The 25,165-nt window shown below is 44.6% G+C and overlaps 1 protein-coding gene and 1 pseudogene across 9 annotated transcripts in view; one reads left to right on the top strand and one right to left on the bottom strand.

Moving 5' to 3' along the window:
• Positions 1 to 4,277: 4,277 nt before the first annotated feature.
• Positions 4,278 to 5,969, top strand: Slc25a39-ps1 (solute carrier family 25 member 39, pseudogene 1; annotated as a pseudogene).
• A 1,956-nt stretch (positions 5,970 to 7,925) lies between these two features.
• The window catches only part of Slc43a3 (solute carrier family 43, member 3), a 35,833-nt gene continuing 18,593 nt past the window's right edge, over positions 7,926 to 25,165 (bottom strand). For 6 of the 9 annotated variants that reach the window (XM_006234468.5, XM_006234470.5, XM_017591713.3 and 3 more), the window contains 3 exons: positions 24,591 to 24,777; positions 23,915 to 24,029; positions 21,602 to 22,470 (listed from right to left, as the gene is read on the bottom strand). In XM_006234468.5, the coding sequence (XP_006234530.2) occupies positions 22,372 to 22,470; positions 23,915 to 24,029; positions 24,591 to 24,777 (401 nt within the window). In that variant the 3' untranslated portion in view covers positions 21,602 to 22,371. 9 annotated transcript variants of the gene reach the window in all.

The raw sequence follows: 25,165 nt of genomic DNA, 5'->3' as shown, positions 1-25,165 counted from the left end.
GAAAAACTTCCATGTACTGCTGAGTGGAACGTGTATTCTTTGGAATTTGAGTAGAATATTCTGTACATATCCGTTAAATCCGTTTGATGTATAATGTCAATTAATCCTGATGCATCCCTGGTTTTGCTTGTTTTTTGTTGTTTGTTTGTTTTTTGGTTTTGTTTGTTTGTTTGTTGTTCTGATGGCCTGTCTGCTGGGGAAAAAAGGAGGGTATTTAATCACTTATTATTAATGGATTGGTATGAATCTGTGTATTTAAATCCAGTAATAATCTTTAATAAAAATGGGTGCCCCAGAGTTTGGTGTATATGTATTTAAGAGTAATGTGATGTTGTCTTGGTTAACTGTCCCTTACTTAGAATGAAGTGTCTCTCTTTCTGTCTTCTGTTTAGTTTTAGTTTGAAGTCTGCTTTGATAGAAAATAGAATACCAACACCTGCTTGCTTCCTAATCTCATTTGAGTGGACTACTCTCACCCATCACTTTATTCTGAGACATTGCCCATCTAAAATATGCTTGTTGGAGGCAACAGAGGGGGATTTTGTTTATTGATCCAGTCAGTCAGTCTGTGTCTTTTATTGTAAAATTGGGGCCATCGATATTTAAAATTATTATTTGTTTGTTTGTTTGTTTTGTTTTTTGAAACATGGTTTCTCTGTGATGACCAGGCTAACCTCAAACTCGGGGATCTGCCTGCTTCTGTCTTCCAAGTGCTGGGATTAAAGGTGTGTGCCACCCGCACCAGCAACCTTTAAAATTATTATTGGCATGTGTGCTCATTGCTGTCATTTTCTCATTGATTTGGGGTGGTTTTTGTGTTCTCGGTGGTATTTTGTATTTTAATAATCATGGCTTCATATTTCTTGCCACAGTTGCTGATATCTCATTCCTCTCTTCAGCCCAACACAATGCTTCCTGCATTTTGTTTAGGTTTGTTTTATTGTATATAAAAGTTTCTAGGCTGTGTTGTGGAAAAAATTTTCCCTCCTTAAATGTGGAAGGATAGTTTTTTTTATTTTATTAGTCATACTGTTCTAAATTGGCCACTGTAGTCTTCTCAGACTTGGACTGCTTTGCTCCAGGCTCTTCTGGCTTTCAATGTCTCCAAGTCAGCAGTTATTACTACAGCTTTTCCTTTACATGTAACTTCTGGGTTTTCTCTTGCAACTTCCAATACCTTCTTTGCTGTGTATACTTAGTGTTTTAACTGTGGGGAATTCCTTTCCTGGTCTTGTCTATGTGGTGTTTTGGGTGCTTTCTGTATCTGTTTGGGTGTATGCTTTCTTACTTTGGGGAGTTTTCTTCTATGATCATGGGAAGAGTTGGTCTATATCATTCTTCTATTCATCTATGGCTAAAATTTAAATGTTTGATTTTTTATGGTATACTATGATTCCTGTGTGTTCTTCTCCTGCGCCTTTTTTTTTTTAATTCATTTTCCTTGTTCACTTGGCCTAGGTCCTTTACTTTGTCTTTGAGACCTACTGTCCTATATTCTGCTGGGGTCAGTGTACCTGCAAGGCTTTCACTTGAGTTCTCTAGTTAAGTTATTGGGCTTTTCCATTCCATCTTCATTCAGCTGGAGTCCCCTAAATGTTGCTATCTCCTGATTGAATTCCATCCTCAAGCCCCGGACTCTTCAGCACATTCACCAGTCTTATGCTTCTGTTTTCTTGGACATCACTCAGGTATTTATTCTCCCTAATTTCATTGAGCAATTTCTTTGTCTCTTCTTTAAATGCCTGAGTCTTTTTGTGAAGCAAGCGTATGGACTTTTTTTTTTTTTAATTCTGTCACCTGGAGCTCTTTTTTTTTTTCCCCCTTTTCTATTTTTCGGAGCTGGGGATCGAACCCAGGGCCTTGCGACTGCTAGGCAAGCACTCTACCACTGAGCTAAATCCCCAACCCCACCTGGAGCTCTTCTAGGTCATTCTCATTGCCAAGAATTTCTACAGGACCGGTAAGTTCTGGAGAGAAGATACTGGCTTGATCTTTCATATTGTTGGTATTCACACAATGAGATCTGAGCACATGGACTTCCTTCCTTAGCGGAGACTTTGGCAGTGGCAGGAGTAGTCTGAGTCCACATCATTGTTTCCCTTGGTGTTAAGCAAGAAAGTGTCTGTCTTGCCCATTTGCTACTCATCAGTCCTTACCCCTAAAAAGAAATAAGCTTGAAGTGGAAACTTAAGGGTTCTTTGGAAAGTCAGTTGTCTGGATGGTGGTTTACGGGGGCAACCATGTGAAGGAGTGTTTTCCTGAAGTGTGCACAGGTGAAAGGCTAAGGCAGGCTCATGAGGAAATACTTCACTGAAGTGCACACAGGTGAAAGGATATTCTGCTAAAGCAAGCACATGAAAGGACACATGATGAAGGATTCTTTGCTAACAACATCCATGTATTAGCCCACCTTACATTGCATAGTTGAGCTGCATTTCTCAGGACTCCATAGAGAAAAATCACACCAAAACTTCTGGTGGTGTGCCAGGGATTCTTGCTGCTTCTGTGGACCAGCTAGCTGTACAATGCTTGGTCTTGCATCTTCGCTGATCTTCACTTTGCTGAGAGAGGCACAGCTGAGAATGTCCCCTGGCATTCCTGCTGGTCTCTTCTGCTCACTGTGCTGAGGCTGAGGCCTGGCTGTCTCTGCTAGGTAGTGCCTTTGTTACTGATTTGTGCTTGCTACCCCGACTCTACCAAACTGGACTGCTGGTGCATCCATGAAATGTTTGTTCATGGATCGAACTGCTGCTGCTGACCTGTGAGCTGAACAGGGTTCACAGACAACAGACGGGACTGACACACAGACACACATTTCCAGACAACACAGACAGTTGTTCCAAAGAACTTTTCTAAACAGGTCCACTTTCTCCGTATCCTTTCTTTCCCACTACTTCTGGTGGGTGGTAGGCTAGAGGGGTTTTTAAAGCATTTAAGAACCATTATTAAAAGCAGGCATTGAGAAAAATAAAGTTACATAAGCTTCATTACACCAGATGCCCTGTCTGTCATATTTGCTACCTGCAACTCTGCCATAAATCATGCAAAGTTTTCAATGATGTGCTGAATTAATTAACCAATTGAACTATATACTCTGGAGGAAGTCCAGTTGAATTTGGGTCAGAGTACAGGGCCATTCATTTTGATTTCACAAATGTTTCCTGAGCTTACCCTATCATAGAAACAATGGTAGGCCTGACTCTGTGCTCTGAATCACTCATTCACCAACTCACCCATCCATTCATCAGCTACTTAGAAAAGGTCTCTGCCCTCTGGGAGGTTTAATTTAACAAATAAACGTGGCACAGGGAATAACCCTACTAATAAACCATTGCACTGCACCGGCGAGTACTTAGAAGCACACAACATATCTCAACTGACAGCCCCAACTTCCAGTACCACAAAAGCCCTACAGCAGCCAAAGGTGGCAGAAGGAGCCTCTTTAAGAACTGGCAATTAGCCTGGGCTCTGAATGTCTGACAGGTGGGGCAAGGCAGGCAGAGGAGAGCTTAAAGGACACGAGGCCAGGCTACGTGGCTCAGGTGGCCACCTGCCACCAAACCTAATGACCCAAGGTAGATATCCCTGGACTCTACACGGTAGAAGGAGACCTGAATGGGACCTGGTAGTGATAAAATAGGAGCCATATGATAACTTTTCTGTCCTCTCCATCGGTCCCTCTTGCCAAGACCCTAACTGTTAGCTCAATTGCCAAATTCAACAGACCATTTTCAGTTCCTACCCTCCTTGGTTTCTGTGGTACATGGCACTTCCTCTTTCTTAATGTCTTCATCGTTAGAAACGTGTGTAGCCATTCTCGTTGAGTTTCTAAAGACAGGCTTCTCTTCTGCAAAGCTAAATGTTGGAAGCCATGTAGTTCCTTGGCCCTCTCCTCTCCAATGCCACACACTCTCTGTGGTTAAGTCTATTTATGCTATGACTCAAGGTAATGAATATATATATATATATATGTGTGTGTGTGTGTGTGTGTGTGTGTGTACATACATAAATATATATATATTCATACATAATATATATTCAATATATATATATATATATCGGTTCTTCTCCAGTGGTTGTCTGCAGCCCACACCTGCTGAGATCAGCAGACTCATCCAGAGAACCACCAAAGCGTGCCTCAATGTATGTTTTTCCTTGTAAGTTCAATGCGTCTCAGACTGAGCTCACCTTCAGCACATGTATCCTATTCCCCTGAGGAAGCTTATGAGCCAGGTCCCCAGGTCCACATGTTCTCTCAGCATCCTGGCCCTCTAGACTCCCGTCAGAATACCTTTGCTTAGTTAGCATTCTAGGGATCTCTAGCTCAAAATCCTTCCACAGTCCTCTATAAAGAATTCCAGGGGGCTCTCCCAGGCGGCCGCTGTGAGAAGCAGTCATGCGCGGACCCTGCACCAGCCACGGAGCTGCTCTAGGCCTGCAAGGACCGACCCAGAGCCAGGACTGAAACTCCAAGATGGATGACCAGGATCCTGGGGGCATTCGCCCCTTTCAACAAATGGTGACCTCAGGAGCTGGGGCTGTCGTCACATCCAGGGATGTCATGAAGAGGGAGGTCCACTTCAGTCTCAGAGACCCTCAGTAGCCAGCAACTTGACAGCTCCCTCCAGATTCTGAAGTCTCTCCTACACCAAATCACCCTCCCCTCCACAATCCCCAGGGAAGTGCCTCCTATACTACACTGGTGTCCTGGAGCCCCTGGACCTGTGCCCAAATGGTACTCGCTGCGCCACCTGGTATCAGGATCCTACACGGTTCACTGTCACCTTGGATGCCTTCGTGAAGGTTGTGAGGCATGAGGGCATCAGGACCCTGTGGAGCGGCCTCCTAGCCACCCTGGTGATGACTGTGCCAGTTACTGCCATCTACTTCACTGCTTATGACCAACTCAAGGCCTTCCTATGTGGTCGTCCTTGACCTCTGACCTCTATGCACCCACAGTGGCTGGTGCACTCACCCGAATGGGCAATGTGACAGTTGTCAGCCCCTTGGAGTTTATAAGGACCAAGCTGCAGGCTCAGCATGTGTCATACTTCGAACTGTCTACCTGTGTTCAAGCTGCGGTGGCTCAGGGTGGCTGGCGCTCACTGTGTCTGGCCTGGGGTCTCACAGCCAGCCCTTCTCAGCTCAGACTGGTTCAACTATGAGCTGGTGAAGAGACCCCTGAATGGGCCAAGACCGAAAGACCAGACATCTGTGGGCGTCAGCTTTGTAGCTGGTGGCACTTCAGGAATGGTGGCTGCCACCCTTATCCTACACTTCAATGTGGTGAAGACACAGCGACAAATGTCACTGGGAGCAATGGATGCTACGAGAATCCAGCTTCAGAGAATCCAGGCTGAATCTGGCACCAGGGGACTCTCTGCAGGTTTCCTCTCCAGGATCATCAAGGCTGCGTCCTCCTGCGCACTTATGAGTTTGGCAAAAGCTTCTTCCAGAGGCTCAACCAGGAGCAGCCTCTGGGCCACTGAAGGTTGAGGAGCAACTGGCTCTTGCCTGGGTGGAAACAGGAGACTGAGCCAAGTGCCTTCCCTCCCAGCCCAGTCACCCAGGCTGTCCTCATTTGGATTCCTGCTGTTTCCCTTCCCAGGATTGCCACTCTCCCACCTCCAAGTTCAAGACCAAATCTGACGATTGCCCTGCTTTGTATTCCCTTATGTTTATTATAGCTTGGCCCCGAGGAACCGAAAGCTTGAGACAGGCAGTATTTCCAGCCATTTGTTCCTTGTCTAAAGACAATGATCTTCTGTGAAAAAAAAAAAAGAATTCCAGGGGCTGGAGAGATGACTCGGTGGTTAAGAGCACTGACTGCTCTTCCAGAGGTCCTGAGTTCAATTCCCACCAACCATCTATAATGGGATCTGATGCCCTCTTCTGTGAGTCTGAAGACAGCTACATTGTATTTATATACATAAAATAAATAAATCTTAAAAAAAGAATGCTAAGGGCCCAAGAACCACGTGGTCGGGCTTATCACACTGACAGCCTGAATTCTCAGCACCAATTTTCTGTATTTCCATATGTCTGTGACCAAACGCACAACAAGAAGCAACTTGAGATTCATTTGGGCTTATGATTTGAATGGATATACCCATCATGGAGATACACCCATCATGGCGGAAAAGTGTAACAACAGGAGCTTGAGAGGTAGCTGATGACATCACCCCCACGGTCAGGGAGTAGAAAGGTGACTGCTGATGTTCTGTCCACTTTGTCCTTTAATTCAGGACAGGACCTGAGTCCATGGGACAATGTCCTTCACATCCATATGAGACTCTGGACACACAATTACAGTCAAGCACAGAGGTCTATTCCCATGGCGTTCTGAACTCTGGTCCAGGTGACAATGAAGCTTGACCATCACACCCACTAAGTAAATCCATTCTGAGAAACATTTCTCATCTAAGTCTGGCACAGCTAGAGTTAGGCAGACCTCTCTCAAATTTTAGGTAGGAATTTTAACGATGACGACAGCAACTACTACTGAGGAAGTATTTTCAGTGCGCCATTGTGACTCTTATCCAATACTCACAGCAACTCCAAGAGGGAAAGAACATTGTTATCTCTAAGTCACAAAGAGAGCAAGGCTCGCACCCCAGTGTAAGAACTGACTTTTAGTCTAGAGCTCAAACTCATCAGTGAACAGCAAAAGCACTCGTTTCAACTCTTTAATGTGAGGTCGGGGCAGCCTATATGAAGCCCTAAAAATGTGATTTTAATATTCGAGGTGCTGCTACTCACAACCTAGACCACACCAGCAGTGTCCTTGCCTCCTGGTCACCTTCTGTCCATCTGTGAATTACAGATGACTACCTCCTGGGACTGCTGTAGAAACAAACATGGTGACATTAACTACAGACATACTGTGTGCCGGGGTCAAGCACATTCATGGGTATCTCCACTGATCCTCACCACTCAGTGAGTAGGCTGAGTAGGTGTAACTGAGAATGGAGTAGTGTAAGGGCTAGAACTGTTGCCAGACCACTAGCAATCTGACACAGCGGCCCCATTTCAGGAATGAAGAAAGTGAGGCCAAAGGTTGAAGTTGAGATACCCATTCAACCTGCTTGCAAATGGCAGAACTTAGGAAAGAATTCTAGCTCAACTGTCACTCAGAAGGAGTCCTTTAAGGGCTGCTTTGCTTGTTGGTTTTGGCAGTGTATGCTGCACTGTGTAGCTGAAGATGACCTCGAACTTGTGACCCTTCTCCCTTCAGCTCTTTTGTGCTAGGGTTACAATCCGGTGCCATCATTCTCATCCTACCTGAGTGTCTTTTACCTACAAGTCTATCACCTTGTGGATCAGGTCAGTGGCTTCCGCTGAGAGTCCGACTGATGTGCATTTGGAATTGTAATTCTGCTCTTGACAGCCTCGAGCTCAGAGCTATGAATGTTTCTGCGACTGTGATAAACTCAGAGTAAGTAACAGATAGGGAAAGATGGAGAAGTCGGAGCCAGAAGGCAAAGGACCTGCAGGAAATAGCTATGGGTAGAACTTATTCAGAAGAATAAGTAAAGCCATGTCACGCTTAAATGGAGCACAGACTTGTAAGGTGATATTTTGCATCCTTGATGAAAAATGATGTGTCGTTAATTATAGACCTACTGTGTGGCAGGGCCAGCATATTCATAGGAAGCCCCACTGATTCTCATTCCTCACTGAGTAGGCAATGATAACCTCCATTATTAAGCAAAAAAAGAAAAAAGAAAGAAAAAAAAAAAAAAACCAAACCAGATGGCTGTCTAACTCTCAAGGACACCTGACCTGAGGACGTGAGAACAGCTCTCTTCTCTCCACCCCCTGGGCTCCAGGGAAATCAAGAGCCCTCCCCCAAGCACTGGCATTTCTGTGCATTTGGATTTCCCACATTGACTGCTGGAGAAACAAACATGACACATACACAAAAATGAATATGAAGATTTATATTTTTCATTGACTTTGGCTTAAGGTTTTGGATAATGAGAAATTGACAATGTTGTTTCCTTTTGCGTTTGAAGTTTTCCCATCACAGGCAGTAAAGAAGAGCTCGCTTGACTTCATTAGGCAGAAACAAACCTGAGCTAAGGCTTGCAGTGTGCTTTTCCATCCCATCCTAAGGCGGTGGCTTTCCAGACTGCAGCAGGACTGCAGTGTCTTCCCTCTGCTCTTCCCCTTGTCACCACAGATCCGCAAGAGCATCTGGAGCCGTGCTCGGCACACCTGTGGCCAGGCAGGCGGTCTGGGTACCCTGTGCCAGGTCCTGTCTGAAGTGCTGGATGTTCTCTGTGAAGCTTCATCTCTATGTTACAGCGAAAACAAACGCTAGGACTAAAGCAAATGCGAAGGGTGGGCACACGACACCGTGGGTTTTGGCACCTGGTGCCAAGCCTGGCAGTTCAAGTTTGATCCCCACATGGTGGAAAGAGAGAGCCTACAAATGGAAGGAGAGAACCTACCTCCAGACCTTATCTCATGTGCACATTGTAACACCCCCTCCCCTCCCCCCACAATAAATAAATAAACATGTAATTTTAAAGTTAGGTCAGAGCAAGGACGTCAGGAATAGTGGGGAAGATTTAAATTAGAAGACTTGCACCTGGGCATGAGCTAACTAGATAGCAGGGAGGAAAAGGAGAACTAATGTGATCTTGGCAGGTTTCAGCCTGCCAATTCTTACCGAATCCTTCTCTGGGGTGTGTGCACAGGGCACCAGTACTCTTTTACCTAGTAAAGTTAACTTCATGGGTAGTTACACGGAAATGTTGTAAGGCATCTAGGTGAAGCAGGCTGAACTGTGGGTAAGTGTCTAGGAGAGGTGCCTATTACAGGGAGGCTCTCATCCCCAGACCTTCCTGAGGAAGCTTTGCAGAATTAATGATGCAGTGGAACAGAGGGAAGGAAGAGAAACAGGAGACTGAGACTCGTGAGTGCAGACCTCCCTGCTAAAAAACAATCTTCCCCACTTGCTCACTCTCCCTGGGTCTCAGTGCGAGGATTCTTCACTGAGGAAGGCTGTGGAGGGCAGCACCAGCAGGAGGCTAGGAAGCCTCAGCTCCTTGTCCTCCACTCCACAATGAGGAAATGGAGGCCACCATGCACTGCAGCCCAAGAACTCCAAGATTCCTAAGACAAGTTGAGTCTTTAATTCCCCAAATTTCTCTCATTCCTGTGTCCCCTACACCTGGGGAGTGTGAACTTGGTTTGTGCCCCCCACTGGAACCTACAACAACCAGAGTCTTTCTCCCACACACATCAGACCCAGGCAACAAACTGTTAAGGGAGACATGAACAAATGTTTGGGGTCAGAAAAGGAAAACTTAAAGCCCCTGGAGTAGCATCTGGTATAGGCGGTCGTAGTCCTGGACTTTAAGACCATGCTGGTGAGTGGGCCCCACTGTGGGAAGCCACACAGGCTGCATGTACACCCAGAAGCAAAGAGGCCCCATCTGTGAGCTCTTTATTTGGTCAACAAAACACAGGAACAGCCTTTGAAGTGGACAGAAATGCCATAGCAAAGAATGTTAGAGGGAGGGGTTCTTACTGTCTCCTGAGAAGGGGGCTTCAAAACAAAACCACAGGGGTCCTTACTCAAAGCACTGAATCTGGGGAAGAGTGCTGTCTGAACTGGGAATTGACGTGCAGTACCTTCAGCTGAATAAATTAGCATCAGATGATCGATGGGGATTAAGGGATGCGCATCAGGTCATGACAGGAACCATGAGCCTGAGGCAGCACGGTAAAAGCATGCACCAGACCAGAAGTGAAATAAAAGCTTAAACCGTTTGTTTGTTTGATTGTTTGTGTATGTGTGGGGCATGAAACTGTAGAGGTCATAGGTCAACTTACAACAGTCCCTTCCCTCTTCCTACCACGTGGATCCCCCAAGAATCAAACCCCAGTCATCAAATGCCTTTACCCACTGAGCATTCTTATCATCCACATTCTCTCTCTCTCTCTCTCTCTCTCTCTCTCTCTCTCTCTCTCTCTCTCTCTCTGTGTGTGTGTGTGTGTGTGTGTGTGTGAGAGAGAGACAGAGAGAGACAGAGAGAGACAGAGAGACAGAGACAGAGACAGAGAGAGAGAGAGAGACAGATGGAGAGAGACAGAGAGAGGTTCCTCTGAGAGGAAAATAGAGCTCTTTGATAGTAGTTAAGAATAGAATTCAAGGGCTGGGGAGATGGTTCAGTAGTTAAGAGCACTGACTGCTCTTCCAGGGGTTCTGAGTTCAATTCTCAGCAACCACATGGTGGCTCACAACCATCTGTAATGTGATCCAATGCCCTTTTCTGGTGTGTCTGAGGACAGCTATGGTATATTCACATACATAAAATAAATAAGTAAATTTTTGAAAAAAGAATACAATTCAAGAGGCAGCCTTCTATCTAACTACAAAGTAAATTTCATACCTGTCCTACTCAGAGACCATTTGAGGTGAGGGACCAGGTTTCATTAGGAGCCAGGCTCTGGTTGCTTGGATGTTATTACAAGTCACTAGGCTCTGAGTGCCAGAAAGTTTCCATTTTATTTTTGGTCCTTTTATTTGGGAACTTTTTGTCTCTATGGGTCACTCTCTGGAAACTCCCTTTGTGACACTTTTGCTATGAGACTTGACAACATCTGGCCACTTTCTGACTTCTACTGTTACTCACACTCTCTAGTCCGCTTGCTCAGTCTGTTCTATGACTCCAGGTGGTCTGGGACCCCTGTGCTGACAGCAGAAAGAGAGGCACAACATCCCAAGAATATGTGAAAGAATAACACCCAATAACGGCATGGGTGAATATAAGGGAAATCATAACCATGTGACAGCATCAACAGCTGTTTAAAGTCATGGGTTTGGTGACTATTTGATGACATCTTATAAAATCTTTCATAAGCTTATAAACATTGATAAGCTCGCTTAAAACACTGGTTTTGACTTATAAAATAGGGCTGGTTACATATACTTCTCTGCCCAAACAGGCCTAGGGAGAGCACCATACAATCCCTAAACCAATTGCTAAGCTTCTGTGAATGGTTCTACGCCCCAGTGGAGGCCCATCATGGTGCATAGTGAAGACAGTTGCCTCTGGTCTCAGCCAGAGGCTGGTGGCTGAAGTCCAGAATTGCACTGAAAGTGCAGTGAGGCTGTAAGTCAGCTCAAACCTACTGAACCCTGCACTGTTGGCTTCCTGCAGTGAAACAGCAGGAGGTCCCTTCTAGTAGCTCAGGGAGGGAGACTTCTCTACTTAGAGTCCCAGGGGAAGAAGTCTGCTCTCACTTTCTTGCTTAGCTTCCCAGGAATCACCTCTAACTCTGAGAACAGGAGTGTTCCTTGCATTTCTTAGAATTTCCAAGCATTTTTTTTCTTTTGAAAAAAGAAAATGGACTGCCGGAACCTGAAGGAAACAGACCGGATAAACAGTTCTCTGCACCCAAATCCCGTAGGAGGGAGAGCTGAACCTTCAGAGAGGCGAACACGCCTGGGAAACCAGAAGAGACTGCACTCTGTGCACATCCAGGCGCCAGAGGAAAACACCAAACGCCATCTGGAACCCTGGTGCACGGAGGCTCCTGGAAAGAGCGGCGCAGATCTTCCCGGTTGCTGCCACAGCGGAGAGGACTTAGGCAGTACCCCACGAGCAAACTTGAGCCTTGGAACTGCAGGTAGGACCAACTTTTCCCCTGCAAGAAACCTGCCTGGTGAACTCAGGACACACAGAGGCAAAATTCCTCTAGGACCGGGCACTTCCTGTGTTTACCGGAAGTCCCACACCGGCGGATCCCGGACCGCAGCAGCTCTCTGCTCCCAAACCCCGTGGGAGAGAGACCTCACCGCCTGATCAGGTGGGCACTCCTGAGGCTGCAGAGCGGAGGAGACCACCAACACTGCCCACCCCTGCCCACATCCCTGGCCCAAGAGGCAACTGTATAAGGCCTCTGGGTTCCCGTAGGGGAGGGCCCGGGAGCGGCAGGACCCCTGCGCCTGAGACACTGCCGGAACCTGAAGGAAACAGACCGGATAAACAGTTCTCTGCACCCAAATCCCGTGGGAGGGAGAGCTGAACCTTCAGAGAGGCGGACACACCTGGGAAACCAGAAGAGACTGCACTCTGTGCACATCCAGGCGCCAGAGGAAAACACCAAACGTCATCTGAAACCCTGGTGCACAGAGGCTCCCGGAAGGAGCGGCACAGATTTTCCCGGTTGCTGCCACAGCGGAGAGGACTTAGGCAGTACCCCATGAGCAAACTTGAGCCTTGGAACCACAGGTAGGACCAATTTTTCCCCTGCAAGAAACCTGCCTGGTGAACTCAAGACACAGGCCCACAGGAACAGCTGAAGACCTGTAGAGAGGAAAAACTACACGCCCGAAAGCAGAACACTCTGTCCCCATAACTGGCTGAAAGAAAACAGGAAAACAGGTCTACAGCACTCCTGACACACAGGTTATAGGACAGTCTAGCCACTGTCAGAAATAGCAGAACAAAGTAACACTAGAGATAATCTGATGGCGAGAGGCAAGCACAGGAACCCAAGCAACAGAAACCAAGACTACATGGCATCATCGGAGCCCAATTCTCCCACCAAAGCAAACACGGAATATCCAAACACACCAGAAAAGCAAGACCTAGTTTCAAAATCATATTTGATCATGATGCTGGAGGACTTCAAGAAAGACATAAAGAACTCCCTTAGAGAACAAGTAGAAGCCTACAGAGAGGAATCGCAAAAATCCCTGAAAGAATTCCAGGAAAACACAATCAAACAGTTGAAGGAATTAAAAATGGAAATAGAAGCAATCAAGAAAGAACACATGGAAACAACCCTGGACATAGAAAATCAAAAGAAAAGACAAGGAGCTGTAGATACAAGCTTCACCAACAGAATTCAAGAGATGGAAGAGAGAATCTCGGGAGCAGAAGATTCCATAGAAATCATTGACTCAACTGTCAAAGATAATGTAAAGCGGAAAAAGCTACTGGTCCAAAAAACAGGAAATCCAGGACTCAATGAGAAGATCAAACCTAAGGATAATAGGTATAGAAGAGAGTGAAGACTCCCAGCTCAAAGGACCAGTAAATATCTTCAACAAAATCATAGAAGAAAACTTCCCTAACCTAAAAAAAGAGATACCCATAGGCATACAAGAAGCCTACAGAACTCCAAATAGATTGGACCAGAAAAGAAACACCTCCCGTCACATAATTGTCAAAACACCAAACGCACAAAATAAAGAAAGAATATTAAAAGCAGTAAGGGAAAAAGGTCAAGTAACATATAAAGGCAGACCTATCAGAATCACACCAGACTTTTCGCCAGAAACTATGAAGGCCAGAAGATCCTGGACAGATGTCATACAGACCCTAAGAGAACACAAATGCCAGCCCAGGTTACTGTATCCTGCAAAACTCTCAATTAACATAGATGGAGAAACCAAGATATTCCATGACAAAACCAAATTTACACAATATCTTTCTACAAGTCCAGCACTACAAAGGATAATAAAGGGTAAAGCCCAACATAAGGAGGCAAGCTATACCCTAGAAGCAAGAAACTAATCATCTTGGCAACAAAACAAAGAGAATGAAAGCACACAAACATAACCTCACTTCCAAATATGAATATAACGGGAAGCAATAATCACTATTCCTTAATATCTCTCAATATCAATGGCCTCAACTCCCCAATAAAAAGACATAGATTAACAAACTGGATACGCAACGAGGACCCTGCATTCTGCTGCCTACAGGAAACACACCTCAGAGACAAAGACAGACATTACCTCAGAGTGAAAGGCTGGAAAACAATTTTCCAAGCAAATGGTCAGAAGAAGCAAGCTGGAGTAGCCATTCTAATATCAAATAAAATCAATTTTCAACTAAAAGTCATCAAAAAAGATAAGGAAGGACACTTCATATTCATCGAAGGAAAAATCCACCAAGATGAAGTCTCAATCCTAAATATCTATGCCCCAAATACAAGGGCACCTACATATGTAAAAGAAACCTTACTAAAGCTCAAAACACACATTGCACCTCACACAATAATAGTGGGAGATTTCAACACCCCACTCTCATCAATGGACAGATCATGGAAACAGAAATTAAACAGAGATGTAGACAGACTAAGAGAAGTCATGAGCCAAATGGACTTAACGGATATTTATAGAACATTCTATCCTAAAGCAAAAGGATATACCTTCTTCTCAGCTCCTCATGGTACTTTCTCCAAAATTGACCATATAATTGGTCAAAAAACGGGCCTCAACAGGTACAGAAAGATAGAAATAATCCCATGGGTGCTATCGGACCACCACGGCCTAAAACTGGTCTTCAATAGCAATAAGGGAAGAATGCCCACATATACGTGGAAATTGAACAATGCTCTACTCAATGATAACCTGGTCAAGGAAGAAATAAAGAAAGAAATTAAAAACTTTTTAGAATTTAATGAAAATGAAGGTACAACATACCCAAACTTATGGGACACAATGAAAGCTGTGCTAAGAGGAAAACTCATAGCGCTGAGTGCCTGCAGAAAGAAACAGGAAAGAGCATATGTCAGCAGCTTGACAGCACACCTAAAAGCTCTAGAACAAAAAGAAGCAAATACACCCAGGAGGAGTAGAAGGCAGGAAATAATCAAACTCAGAGCTGAAATCAACCAAGTAGAAACAAAAAGGACCATAGAAAGAATCAACAGAACCAAAAGTTGGTTCTTTGAGAAAATCAACAAGATAGATAAACCCTTAGCCAGACTAACGAGAGGACACAGAGAGTGCGTCCAAATTAACAAAATCAAAAATGAAAAGGGAGACATAACTACAGATTCAGAGGAAATTCAAAAAATCATCAGATCTTACTATTAAAAACCTATATTCAACAAAACTTGAAAATCTTCAGGAAATGGACAAATTCCTAGACAAATACCAGGTATCGAAGTTAAATCAGGAACAGATAAACCAGTTAAACAACCCCATAACTCCTAAGGAAATAGAAGCAGTCATTAAAGGTCTCCCAACCAAAAAGAGCCCAGGTCCAGACAGGTTTAGTGCAGAATTCTATCAAACCTTCATAGAAGACCTCATACCAATATTATCCAAACTATTCCACAAAATTGAAACAGATGGAGCCCTACCGAATTCCTTCTATGAAGCCACAATTACTCTTATACCTAAACCACACAAAGACCCAACAAAGAAAGAGAACTTCAGACCAATTTCCCTTATGAATATCGACGCAAAAATACTCAATAAAATTCTGGCAAACCGAATTCAAGAGCACATCAAAACAATCATCCACCATGATCAAGTAGGCTTCATCCCAGGCATGCAGGGATGGTTTAATATAAGGAAAACCATCAACGTGATCCATCATATAAACAAACTGAAAGAACAGAACCACATGATCATTTCATTAGATGCTGAGAAAGCATTTGACAAAATTCAACACCCCTTCATGATAAAAGTCCTGGAAAGAATAGGTATTCAAGGCCCATACCTAAACATAGTAAAAGCCATATACAGCAAACCAGTTGCTAACATTAAACTAAATGGAGAGAAACTTGAAGCAATCCCACTAAAATCAGGGACTAGACAAGGCTGCCCACTCTCTCCCTACTTATTCAATATAGTTCTTGAAGTTCTAGCCAGAGCAATCAGACAACAAAAGGAGATCAAGGGGATACAGATCGGAAAAGAAGAAGTCAAAATATCACTATTTGCAGATGACATGATAGTATATTTAAGTGATCCCAAAAGTTCCACCAGAGAACTACTAAAGCTGATAAACAACTTCAGCAAAGTGGCTGGGTATAAAATTAACTCAAATAAATCAGTTGCCTTCCTCTATACAAAAGAGAAACAAGCCGAGAAAGAAATTAGAGAAACGACACCCTTCATAATAGACCCAAATAATATAAAGTACCTCGGTGTGACTTTAACCAAGCAAGTAAAAGATCTGTACAATAAGAACTTCAAGACACTGAGGAAAGAAATTGAAGAAGACCTCAGAAGATGGAAAGATCTCCCATGCTCATGGATTGGCAGGATTAATATAGTAAAAATGGCCATTTTACCAAAAGCAATCTACAGATTCAATGCAATCCCCATCAAAATACCAATCCAATTCTTCAAAGAGTTAGACAGAACAATTTGCAAATTCATCTGGAATAACAAAAAACCCAGGATAGCTAAAGCTATCCTCAACAATAAGAGGACTTCAGGGGGAATCACTATCCCTGAACTCAAGCAGTATTACAGAGCAATAGTGATAAAAACTGCATGGTATTGGTACAGAGACAGACAGATAGACCAATGGAATAGAATTGAAGACCCAGAAATGAACCGACACACCTATGGTCACTTGATTTTTGACAAAGGAGCCAAAACCATCCAATGGAAAAAAGATAGCATTTTCAGCAAATGGTGCTGGTTCAACTGGAGGGCAACATGTAGAAGAATGCAGATCGATCCATGCTTATCACCCTGTACAAAGCTTAAGTCCAAGTGGATCAAGGACCTCCACATCAAACCAGACATACTCAAACTAATAGAAGAAAAACTAGGGAAGCATCTGGAACACATGGGCACTGGAAAAAATTTCCTGAACAAAACACCAATGGCTTATGCTCTAAGATCAAGAATCGACAAATGGGATCTCATAAAACTGCAAAGCTTCTGTAAGGCAAAGGACACTGTGGTTAGGACAAAACGGCAACCAACAGATTGGGAAAAGATCTTTACCAATCCTATAACAGATAGAGGCCTTATATCCAAAATATACAAAGAACTCAAGAAGTTAGACCGCAGGGAAACAAATAACCCTATTAAAAAATGGGGTTCAGAGCTAAACAAAGAATTCACAGCTGAGGAATGCCGAATGGCTGAGAAACACCTAAAGAAATGTTCAACATCTTTAGTCATAAGGGAAATGCAAATCAAAACAACCCTGAGATTTCACCTCACACCAGTGAGAATGGCTAAGATCAAAAACTCAGGTGACAGCAGATGCTGGCGAGGATGTGGAGAAAGAGGAACACTCCTCCATTGTTGGTGGGATTGCAGACTGGTAAAACCATTCTGGAAATCAGTCTGGAGGTTCCTCAGAAAATTGGACATTGAACTGCCTGAGGATCCAGCCATACCTCTCTTGGGCATATACCCAAAAGATGCCTCAACATATAAAAGAGACACGTGCTCCACTATGTTCATCGCAGCCTTATTTATAATAGCCAGAAACTGGAAAGAACCCAGATGCCCTTCAACAGAGGAATGGATACAGAAAATGTGGTACATCTACACAATGGAATATTACTCAGCTATCAAAAACAACGAGTTTATGAAATTCGTAGGCAAATGGTTGGAACTGGAAAATATCATCCTGAGTGAGCTAACCCACTCACAGAAAGACATACATGGTATGCACTCATTGATAAGTGGCTATTAGCCCAAATGCTTGAATTACCCTAGATCCCTAGAACAAAGGAAACTCAAGACGGATGATCAAAATGTGAATGCTTCACTCCTTCTTTAAATGAGGAAAAAGAATACCCTTGGCAGGGAAGGGAGAGGCAAAGATTAAAACAGAGACTGAAGGAACACCCATTCAGAGCCTGCCCCACAGGTGGCCCATACATATACAGCCACCCAATTAGACAAGATGGATGAAGCAAAGAAGTGCAGACTGACAGGAGCCGGATGTAGATCGCTCCTGAGAGACACAGCCAGAATACAGCAAATACAGAGGCAAATGCCAGCAGCAAACCACTGAACTGAGAATAGGTCCCCCGTTGAAGGAATCAGAGAAAGAACTGGAAGAGCTTGAAGGTGCTCGAGACCCCAAAAGTACAACAATGTCAAGCAACCAGAGCTTCCAGGGACTAAGCCACTACCTAAAGACTATACATGGACTGACCCTGGACTCTGTCCCCATAGGTAGCAATGAATATCCTAGTAAGAGCACCAGTGGAAGGGGAAGCCCTGGGTCCTGCTAAGACTGAACCCCCAGTGAACTAGACTATGCGGGGAGGGTGGCAATGGGGGGAGGTTTGGGAGGGGAACACCCATAAGGAAGGGGAGGGGGGAGGGTGATGTTTGTCCGGAAACCGGGAAAGGGAATAACACTTGAAATGTATATAAGAAATACTCAAGTTAATAAAAAAAAAAAAAATGCAGCCCAAAAAGTCAGAAGTTTAGAAATGCTGTCTCACCCCTAAGAAGCCCTAAATACCTCAAATTCCAGACCCTGCTCTCTGCCTGTAAGTAAAAGGTCACATTTCCTGAGCCTGCTCTCCCAGAAACTAGATAAAAGGACTTAAGATAAGGCCCTTAAATATGCGATTCCCGACCTAATAAAGATAACAGAAAGCTTCTCCCAGGAACTAGCAGACCATAAAGTTAGATTAAAATCTTAGAGAACAACCTTGAGAAGCAGGTACTCCTAGGAACTAGCAGACCATACCATAAAGTTAAGCAATCTTGAGAGACAGGAAGCTTCTCCTTGTGATTTTCCAATGATGCCATCCCTGCCCCCTTGGGTTGTGGCTTCTTCCTTTAAATACCCCTTCTCCCAGCTACTGGTCTTTGAACTCCTGTGCCCCTGTGTGGGATACGAGTCTCGACCCCAGTGCACTGGTTCCTATCAATAAACCTCGTGTAAATTACAGCAAAAAAAAAAAGAAAAAAGAAAATGAAAGCTCTGTTGTGTATATTCACTATCCCCATAGCACATCCATTTCAAGTATAAAACTCAGAGCCATCACCTCCCTCAATTTTTATTATGTATGATGTATTTTTCTGGTGTTGTTTTGAGACAGAGTCTCTCTATGTAGCTTAGCCTGGCTGTTCGGGAATTATGTAGACCAAGCTGTCATCAAACTCACATAGATCTGTCTGTTTCTTGGGGTTAGAATTAAAGGAACACATGATCATGACTGCTCTAACATTTATTTGGTTGGTTGGTTGGTTGGTTGGTTAGTTAGTTAGTTAGTTAGTTAGTTAGTTAGTTTTTTCAAGACAGGGTTTTTCTGTGTAACAGCCTTGGCTCTCCTGGACTCACAGTTAGTTAGTTAGTTAGTTAGTTAGTTAGTTAGTTAGTTTTTTCAAGACAGGGTTTTTCTGTGTAACAGCCTTGGCTCTCCTGGACTCACTTGGTAGACCAGCTGGCTTCGAACTCACAGAAATCTACCTGCCTTTGCCTCTTGAGTGCTAAGATTAAAGGTGTGCACCACTACTCCTAGCTTTACTCCAATGATTTTTTTAATTCCATGTCCACAGACAACTACTAGTAGGTATTCTGCATATGTGCATATTCAGGAATTAATATGTAAATGGTGTTCTCTCTCATTGGCTTTCTCACTTAGCATAATCTTTTAAGTTCCTCAACATTATGTATGGCATGTGTTATTATTTTGTTGGTTTTTATTACCAAGTAATATTCCATGGTGTGAGTATGTTTTATTTGCTCACTTCACATTGATAGACCTTAGATGTCTTTGGAGCTTTATCATGTTGACTGTAATGTTAACTGTGTTTGTCACAGTAGCTTCTATGGGCCATGCATTTGACCTAATTCCTATCTCTAGCAACAACCCAGGGAGACAAGTCTCTTTCTCCCATAATAATGAAGGACATAAGATGTAGGGGTGAAGTTGTCATCTTAGGTCATATAGACAAATGGCAGAGCTGGGATTCCCAGTGGATCACACTTCACCCTAATCCTTCCTCCCTGGTATTCTTGTTTCCTTCCAATTGGCAATGAGGCTGGAACAAGGGGGAAAAAAATCTATTCATCCAATGGCCATCTATGTACTGACTAGTTTTACATTGACTTGACACAGGCTAATCAACTGAAGGAAGGGAACTTCAAATGCTTCCACAAGATCCAGCTGAAGGGCATTTTCTTCATTAGTGATTGATGGAAGAGAGCCCAACCTATTGGAGGTGGTGCCACCCCTGGGTTGGTGGTCTTTGGTTCTATAAGGAGGCCGAGCAAACCATGATGAGCAAGCCAGTAAGCAGCATCCCTCCATAGCCTCTTCATCAACTCCTGCCTCTAGGTTCCTGCTCCATTTGAGTTCCTGTCCTACCTCCCTTCAACTTCCTTTTCCTCCTCAACTTGCTTTTGATCATAGTGTTTCATCACAGCAACAGTAACCTGAGGAAGAATCTCTATAACCTTTAAGTGACAGCCTGTACACAGCAAGCACTCCAACAGGAGCAACTCAGACACTGCCTCCCACACCCACAGTTTTGTTGCCTGAGGCAAGCAGTCTGGTGTTGGTCACCAAGGAAGGTGTGACCAAGTGTTGGGACTCTATGCTGCTGAAAAGCCTAAGGAAGAATTTCTAGCAATGTCAACACAGTAGGTTCCCAAGCAGAGAAAACTGACTGCCTACACAGAGGAATCAGCAAACATGGACAGAGACCAGGGCCCTTGGTCCACAGAATAGGCTGTGCTCCCCTGAGAATGAAAGGGGAGGAGGCAAGATTGAGGGATCACACTGCAGGGAGCCTTGAAGGACAGACTGAAACTTAGCAATTGTCTTGTGAGCCTTTAGATTAGTAGTTCTCGACCTGTGGGTCTCAACCCTTTTGAGGAACACATATCAGATATCCTGCTTATCAGACATTTATAATATGATCCATAATCTTAGAATAATTACAATCATAAAGTACCAAAAATAATTTTAAGGTTGGGGGGGTCACCACAACATGAACTGTATTAAGGGGTCACAGCCTAAGAAAGGTTGGGAACACTGCTCTAGATGCTTCTAAGAAGAGTAACAAGGTCAAATCCATGCCTTTGAACTCTGGTATCTATCTTCAGACCCACGTACCTAGACTCCTTGGAATAATTCTTTTAGCACCCCACCAGAAGAAAGAGAAGCTGTGTATTTACTCATCCCTACCTACATCCCCAGCACCCAAGGCAGCACCTGATGCCTTGTAAAGGCACAGAGAACAGTTGCTGAATGACTGTATGGATTAATGAATCTATCAGCTGACCCTCTCTCTTCCTGTTACCTTTTCCCCCTTTTGCTAGGTAGACTAAAACAACCGGAATGTTCTGGACTCTGCCATCTTGCCCACCTCCATCTCTCTACTTGCTCTTCTCACACCTGGTCCTGAGTCAATAAAGAAGTGGCACTCGGGGTTGGGGATTTAGCTCAGCGGTAGAGCGCTTGCCTAGCAAACGCAAGGCCCTGGGTTCAGTCCCCAGCTCCGAAAAAAAAAAAAAGAAATGGCACTCATGACTCCCACCTTTGGGGACAGGAATGAAACTACCCCTTGCAGGTGAGATATCAGGGGCTGCTGACAGAACTGAGATTTATCTATGGACCATCTGAATAAAACTAGTCCCACAAATCAGGCAAATAGGGTATTGACTGAGATTGAAGGGTGTAGAGAGGGAAGGGCTCGGAGAGTTCATATCTGATGAACTTGTCCCACAGGACAGGAGCTTGTCCCACCTGTGTGCCCCAATTCTGTGTCAGGCTGCCATGCTACTCCCCTCCACCTCCGTCCTGCACCCAGTCCCCAAAGGTGACACCTCCCTGCGAGCACACACATGCACTTGTGCAAGCACATGCACATACAAATTCAAAGAGGTAGAAGCAGTAGTTGCCTTAAACATAGAGGCTTTATTATTGTATAAAATTATTACCTAAAGAAGTCATTTATGCAATGTGTAAGGATGTTTTGTCTGCATATATGTCTGTGCACAAGCATGTAGTGCCTATGGAGGGACTGCAGTTACAGTTTGTGAGCCACTATGTGGGTGCTGCTAAAAAATCATACCCAGTTCCTCTGGAAGAGTAGCCAGTGCTCTTAAGAGTTAAACCATCTCTCAAGCCCCAAGCTAATTATATATAAAAAAGTGCCCTAAGTCAATAAATATCCCTCTTCCTGAAGAGGAGATACTGCTCACACGTAGGGTATGGAGAGGTGTCCAAAATCTTTGTGGCTAGCCAGTTAGTTGTTTCCTAAGTCCTTTGGGATAGCATGACTCTGTGACATATCTCCCTGTCCCTTGCAGGGAGCTCTGCTGTGGCCCCGTGCAGGGATTAACTTTCTGCTCCCAAACTAAGAATTCACATAGAGCTTTGCTATGGGTTGGTATGAAGGCTAGCTACTTGGCCACTGAAATTCTCTTCTTGGTAATCAAAAGTCCTGGATGACCTTTTTATGCCTTGTTTTTTGTTTCTGGTGGTGGTGGTGGTTGTTGTTGCTGCTGCTGCTGCTGCTGCTGCTGCTGCTGCTGTTGTTTAAGGAAAACTATGGCTGCCTATGACAGTTCTCCTAGGTAGGCAGTCTTTGTGGACACTGCATCATCAAAGTCGACTAAAGAGCAAGAAAGGCATCTTCAAGGCTAGAGAGTGAGGGCTTCTGGGCTAGGCGTCCACTGATGGTTTTGTCTTCTCAACACGGCACTCACGGTACACCAGAAAGGGATGGACCAATGTCAGAAAAATGGCAAGCCCCATCGACACCTGAGGAAACAGGAAAGAGGGGCCACTCCAGCAACTCTGAGCTGCACCCATCACCAACAGAAGAAACTACTTGGTCCTTCAACAAAGTCCCACTTGGTCTATTTTCCACCTAGATACTAAGGTAACTGTAGGACTTTTGGTTTATTTTCATAATTTTCTTTCTTTCTTGAGGCAGGCTCAGGCTGAGCTCGAAAGTCTAATCTGTCTCCCAAGTGCTGGAATTCTAGGCATATACCACCCTACATGACTTAGTCAGTGCTCACAATTGAACTCAGCCTCGTGTGTGCTTACCAAGCCCTCTACTAATAAGCCACCTGCCAGCCCCATTCCATTCCATGACTGAGGAAGCAATGGCCTAGTGGGACCAGTGACCACCTATGAGAAGCTGGGGAAGCAACTGTTAGATTACATCTAGATGTTAAGTTAGGGCTCCTGACGCCTTAAGCATAGCCTTGTTCCTTCTAGTGACAGACTTATATACTTGCTTTTCACTTTGAGCTTTTAAAAAATTACTTCATTTGTGTGTGTGTGTGTGTGTGTGTGTGTGTGTGTGTGTGTGTGTGTGTGGTGTGTGTGTGTGTGTGTGTGTGTGTGTGTGTGTGTGTGTGTGTGTGTGTTTCCAAGTGTCATGGAACACATGCGGAGGTCAGAGAACAACTTGTAACCTCTGGGTCTTTCCTTCCACCATGGGTCCTAGGGATCCAAATGAAGTTTCCTGATTTGGCAGCAAGCACCCTACCCTCTGAGCCACCTCTCCATCCTGATGATCTCTTTTTAATGAGACAAACAGATTCATCAGGGACCAGAACACTGACTCCCGAATGCAGAGACCTCTATGCTTTAACTCACCATGACTCTGAGTATCTGAGTTTGAAAGTCATTTAATCTCTTTGGTCCTCAATTTACCCCCAAAATTGGAGAGCCCTGACTACCTACTAGGGCTGGCCCATTATCATCTACTGAGTATGGGCCCCAGGGATGAAAGTATGAAGCTCCTGCCCTCAGACAAAGGTAGTATATGCCCTAGTCTCAGGTAGAAGTCAGGGTTAGCCTGCACTAACTGAAAGTAGGGAACCCTTTTGCTTGAAATTCTGAGAGGATTTTTGCATCTTATTCTGGAGTAATACATTTGTCCATTCTCACAAACTATTTTTCTCCAGACCTATGAAAAGCCCAGGCTTTCTGGGAAGTGATACCAGGTTAATTCTATGACCTTAGAAAGCCCCAGCTTGAGCCAGGCTTCTGTCTGGGACGCTAATTTCAGAAGTGAAACCCTGAATATTTCCTTTTTGTGCTGCAGAAGCCTCTAACACGTCCAGGCCTCCTGAGACATCTTAGGGCGCCCCCTGCTGGGGCCCCATGCAGTAGGTCCAGCCTGGGTAACCTTTATAGTCAAGGGCCCACACACATGTTTGGCCAGGAATAGGCCCTGCGAGGTACTCACATATACAGCTTTGCTCTCCGGGGAGACTTTGAACAGGGGGAACTGCAACAGAGACACAATAGCCGACAAGGCCATCACCAGACCAAAGAGCTTTCCAAAATGCTCTGAGGGAAAACTTCAGGAGAGAAAGATAGAGGTTTCAGTGAGTTTTACAGATACCCTCCTTCAGTCCCCCCACAACTACTCCCGCTCCAAGCGGGAATCTGGTGTTCAAGAAAATTTATCAGCCAGCTCTCCTGTCATAGGCCTGCCCTTCACCCACCTGTGCAAGCCCTTCCTTCTCCCACTCTACTCAGTTCTTCTACGCACTAGACACAGAGAAGATACTATACTGGGCCCTGTAAGAACTGAAGGGACCCAGGCCTAGGCTGTGTCTAGGAAGGTCTTAAGGAAAAGACTGTTGCAGGTGCTGTCAAAAGAAGCAAGAATGCAGTGCCAAGGACACAAAGATGACTCTGGGAGAGTGAGAACACAAGTGGATAGTGGAGGGAAATAAGAATTTCCCAGACAATCCCCCTGGACAGAGGCTCTGGTGTGGGAATGCTCCATCCTCCCCACCTGGACTCATACCCAGCCATGGCCCTTCTAAAGGTACCCTCACCTTCAGGCCCATCTCACCCCACAATTTCTTCATTTGCCAGCCCATTTTCCTTTCCTTTCCCTGAAGCTTACTTACGCCAGTGTGAGGAAGGCGGCATTGCACCCGTACAGAAAGGAGCGGCTGACCACTTGCAGGATGAAGGTGGCGTACTGGAGCTCTATGACAGGAATGGAGGCACACAGAGTAAAGCCCAGGGACAGGAGAGACGTCAGGGCCAGCGAAGGCACCATGGAGCAGAGAGCCACAGCCTCAGAGGACAAACCTGGTCCAGAAGGAAAGAGAGGTGCCTGTAAGTACACCCAAGGGAGAGCAGGAACTAGGGAAACAGAACCAGGTCATATCTCAATACCAACTCCTCCGTGTTAATAACTGTCCTCCTACATGTCAATCAAATGTGTCCAATCTTCTCAGTTCCACATGGCTTCCTAACTCAGAGATGCAGTGGCCTCTCATCAGGCTCCACACCCACTGTTGTCCCCTGTAACCTAGAATCGGGAATGATGGTGATAATGATGACTGTTTATACAGAACTGGTTTATACATTGATGATTGCCATATTTTAAAGTAAGACAATAAAGAAAGGAGGAAATAAAGGAAAACAAGAAGCAAAGGAGGAACTCGTTTCCCACTTTTGCTTTTGAGGAAATGTT

This window comes from Rattus norvegicus, chromosome 3 (genome assembly GCF_036323735.1).
Source record: "Rattus norvegicus strain BN/NHsdMcwi chromosome 3, GRCr8, whole genome shotgun sequence".
Classification (NCBI taxonomy): Eukaryota; Metazoa; Chordata; class Mammalia; order Rodentia; family Muridae; genus Rattus; species Rattus norvegicus.
This window is presented reverse-complemented; position numbering and strand designations above follow the sequence as displayed.